The sequence below is a fragment of the Hakea prostrata genome, chromosome 2 (assembly GCF_041222555.1).
Source record: "Hakea prostrata isolate BN-2017 chromosome 2, UWA_Hpros_2, whole genome shotgun sequence".
NCBI lineage: Eukaryota > Viridiplantae > Streptophyta > Magnoliopsida > Proteales > Proteaceae > Hakea > Hakea prostrata.
Genome location: NC_142601.1, coordinates 306,972 through 311,485, shown reverse-complemented (window position 1 = coordinate 311,485; position 4,514 = coordinate 306,972). Strand labels below are relative to the sequence as shown.

Sequence of the window (4,514 nt, the reverse complement as noted above, 5' to 3'; positions counted from 1 at the left end):
CTGTTGACCATGAATGATAGGGGGACGCCCACAGAATTCGAGTGATAGGATTTATTTTTTAAAAATATTTTATTATTTTTACTTATGGTCCCACATAATTTGTGATTGTAATATTGTCGAAGAAGCATAGAGTGCTTTCCATCAAGGGAGAGAATCCACATTGGGAAAAAGGAGAGGAATGCTAGGGTTTATATTCGGGTGAATATCGTAATTTCATAAGCTCAATAGATTATATTGAATTTACATTTGATCTCAAGTGATATAAGAGGAAAATTTTTCTCTAAGTTATTTTTTATAAAAATAAAACAATTATACATAAATTTTTAAGCGAAGAACCAAGCTCAAACAGTTATAAAAATTGAATTAAATATATAAAAGTTACTAGGAGTTGGTTGATTGATTTCTCAATGTTCCCAGTAATTTTTTTTTTTTTTTAATTTGTCATTTCATTTACCGTTTTAGCTTAAAATATTTATTCTTTAAATAAATAATATTTACTTTCTTAGGGTAAAAAAATATTTATTTAGCATGGGTCGCTCACATAGGCTGTAAAGAGGAAAAGGAGGGAAATGTTGAAGTCAGCAGAAAGCAAAGTGACACTTGTACTCATGTAATCCGACGGCTCAGATTCAACCACTTGCCTCTTTTCTATAACTTCGTTTATATATTCCGTGATTCCCTCCCTTTCGATTAGCTAAGAAACAGTGGAGACTGGAGAAACCCAAGGGCTGCTAAGCGTTTCTCGTTTCCAGCTTCACTGTTCTTCTCTTCTCTTCTCTTCTCTTCCTTTCCCCTGATCCACAACTCTTCTCTGGTTTCTTGAAGTCTCTCTTCTCTTCCTTTCCCCTGGTTTTTGCTTCTAGGGTTTAAATCTCATTCGAAGATTGAAGGTGGTACACCATCTTCTCTCGGATTAGCTGTCTCATTGTCATCCTCAAAAACTGATTCTTGAATTTGTCAACCTCTCCAAGTCAGTTTTCTCCTCAATAATCCTGCTGCTGCTTCTTAGTAGAGTTTACAAACTCGGGCTTTAAGTTGTTAAATATGGACAGTGGTGCACAATATTTGAATCCTTCGTAGTTAATTTGGTTAATTGATCATTTGGATTTGGAAAATTACTCGAGGATAGATGATTATGGATCCGTGTCTTGCTGAGCTTTTTGCTCCAATAAATGGATTCAGAGCTGATGATTGGTCCAGTTCTTATCAAAATCTGGGCAACGGGCTCAAACTCGAAACACCCTTGCTAAATAGTAATTTTGTCGATCTTCCATTTCTTGCTCATTCTAATGAAAACACTCGTGATAATCTCGTTGCTCCACCTCCTCCGGTCTTGGTACCTCCTGAGAAAGATTGCGATTTCTCTGATGTGGTTCTTAACTACATCAACCAGATTCTTATGGAAGAAGACATGGACGAGCAGACCCGCATGTTCCAGGAGTCCACCGTCCTTCAAGCTGCTGAGAAACCCTTCTATGACATCCTCTGCGACAACAACAAGCAGCCGCATTCACCAGAGCTCGAGCCCCTGCCCCCGTCCTTGCCGGAGCCAGAGCTAGAGCCAGAGCCAGAGCCAGAGCAACCCCATTTCTATATAGATAACCACCCCGAGGACCATTTCACAAACACCTTCAGTAATGGTAACACTCGTCGCAGTCATGGTTTAGGCCAGACGCTGCAGGGTTCGAGCAGGTTTTCTGTTTTCGGCGAATACAACTCTTCCTTCTGGACGGAAGCAGTTCCCCCTTACCATACCTCTCTGTACGATTCCCTTTCATGCTCATCCGTTTCCTCCAATGATGGTGGTGTCACTCTACAGGTTCCTGGTTTGTTTATAAGTGAGAACGTTACCCAGTTCAGGGGAGGAGGAGAGGAAGCTAGTAAGTTCCTTCATTATGGTAAGGAGCTCATACTTAATCCAGAAAAGCGTGAAATCTGTTCACTACCTAAGTTGAAGCCGGAAGCGAATTCACTCAATGGGGTTTTCAACGTAGAGGACTTTCAAAATTCAAATTCAAATCTTCAACATCTTCTATACAAGGGAAAGAAGCATATTCAGGGTGAGGGCTCGGAATCAGATTTAGAAAGATGGAGAAGAAACAAGCAATCAGCAGTTTACACGGAGGAGCAGGAGCGGACGGAGATGTTTGATATGGTGTTGCTGTCTCAACCTGGAGGGAAGTCTACACTTCGTGAAGCTTTGCAGAATGGAGTACACAAGAATGTTAAGACGCGTGGTAAGAAAAACGGGGGGGACAAGAGGGAAGTCATAGACTTGAGGACCCTTCTCATCCATTGTGCAGAGGCCGTCGCAGCTGATGATCAAAGGATTGCTAATGAACTTTTGAAGCAGATCAAGCAACATTCCACTCCTTATGGAGATGGGTTCCAGAGGCTGGCTTTCTATTTTGCAGACAGCATTGAAGCACGCATGACTGGTACAGGAAGCCAGCGTTACATAGGTCTCTCCAACTTAAGGCCAACGGCTGCAGATATTCTCAAGGCTTACCATCAGTATCTGGAAGTGTGTCCATTCAAGAAGCTTTCTAACTTCTTTTCGAATGAAACCATTTTGAATGTGGCTAAGAAAGCAACTAGGCTACACATTATAGATTTTGGGATCCTTTATGGTTTTCAATGGCCTTCCTTGATACAGAAACTCTCCAAGAGACATGGAGGACCACCCAGGCTTCGTATAACTGGGATTGAAAATCCTCAAAAGGGTTTCAAACCATCATCAAGAGTTGAGGAAACTGGGAGGCGATTATCTGCATATGCTCAGAGTTTCGATGTTCCTTTTGAGTATAATGCAATTGCACAGAAATGGGAAACAATTCATCTCGAGGATCTCAAGATTGATCCTGACGAGTTGCTGGTTGTTAACTGTATGTACAGACTTAGGAACCTGTTGGACGAGACCGTCGTGTTGGATGCTGAGAATCCAAGGAATGCAGTTCTGAAGCTGATCAGGGAAATGAACCCAGCTGTTTTCGTCCAAGGCATTACCAATGGTGCCTACAATGCGCCCTTCTTTGTCACTCGATTTAAGGAGGTACTCTTTCACTTCTCTGCATTGTTTGATATGCTTGATATGACTCTTTCACGGGAGCTTAACGAGAGAATGTTGCTAGAGAGAGTGATCTATGCTCGGGAGGCAATGAATGTGATATCGTGCGAGGGGTTAGAGAGACTAGAAAGGCCTGAGACATACAAGCAGTGGCAGATCAGGAACAAGAGAGCTGGATTTAAACAGTTGCCATTGAACCCAGTTATCATGAAGAAGGCCAGGGATGAGGTGAAATCAAACTACCACAAGGATTTTGTTATCAATCAAGATAGAGACTGGATGCTGCAGGGATGGAAAGGACGGATTATCTACGGGCTTTCATCTTGGAGACCTTCTGAATGATTCTTCTTTTCTTTCCAGTCTGAAGAATCAAATGTGTTGTTCTTCTGGCCATTTCAGGGCCCTGATTGATGCGGGTTTTTTCTTCTTTTCTTTTTAATGAGAAACGGATAAATGTTGTGGTAAATACATAGTTTTGTTACATCCATATCTCTACTACTGTCATTAGTGTATTTAGCAGTAGACCTGTAAATGGATAGCGCTTTCGAATTTTCATTCGTATTAATTTAAGAGTGTCCATATTCGAAATATTTCTTACTAGAAAATATCCGTATCCGTCTGTTAAGCAACCAGATTCGGATTTGGATAATTGCTAATCAGATCGGATAACATCCGGATAAAAAAATTATCCGGATACAGTAAAGTGTTCAACATTTTTTCTCTGAAAATGGATGATAATTGGATTCGGAAACTGGTAATCGGATAATTATAAATAAAAAATTATCCGGTTAGAGTAAAGTATTAAATATTATTCCACAAAAAAGGGCTTGTAATCGGATTTGGATACCGGTAATTGTAAATTGAAAAAAATGACTATCACCAATCAATAACCGGATAGTTTATCCGATCGGATTAATATTGGATATCCAATAAAGTTCTAGATTCGAATTCGAAGCCCTCTCTAAATTTCTACCGGATTTGGATTTGGATTTGGATTCGTATAGCAGTGTATCTAAGTTGAATCCGATCCGTTTATAGGTCGACTTAGCAACAAGGTCAGTGAACCATTGCAGCTAAGTGAATCATTTTTCAAATGTGGATATTTAAACGGACCAAGTTTAGAGTGCCTTGATGCCTTCAATGTAATGATGAAGGGATTTTTATTTGCAGCAGCCCCGCTGCATGCACCTGAGGGCCAGGATTTTACCACGTGTTTAAAAAATATCCAAAAGTCTTAAATCAACTAAATAAATATGGATGTAAATAAAATTTATTTTTTACATTTAAAATATTTTTACTTATAAAAAGAGGTTTATTATTTTTTACATTTACAACACAGATCCTGAATCTACCTGATCCCAAACCCCCATTTCTCAATGATTTGAAGATAAGCAAATAAAAATCCGTAATGACTCCAAAGTTCAGACATCCCTAAACGCAAAAGTAA

At 39.7% G+C, this 4,514-nt stretch overlaps 1 protein-coding gene across 2 annotated transcripts; it reads left to right on the top strand.

Annotated features, from left to right (window-relative positions):
• The first annotated feature begins 712 nt into the window (after nucleotides 1–712).
• LOC149023135 (scarecrow-like protein 30) lies at nucleotides 713–3,923 on the top strand. Of its 2 annotated transcripts, XM_089142760.1 has the most exons (2): nucleotides 713–3,052; nucleotides 3,132–3,179. In XM_089142760.1, exons 1-2 carry the CDS (start codon nucleotides 1,130–1,132, stop codon nucleotides 3,138–3,140), a joined length of 1,932 nt encoding a protein of 643 aa, XP_088998886.1. In that variant the 5' UTR covers nucleotides 713–1,129; the 3' UTR covers nucleotides 3,141–3,179. The 2 variants fall into 2 exon arrangements, with proteins under 2 accessions (XP_088998886.1, XP_088998885.1); XM_089142759.1 differs by having other exon boundaries at nucleotides 713–3,923.
• The last annotated feature ends 591 nt before the right edge of the window (nucleotides 3,924–4,514 follow it).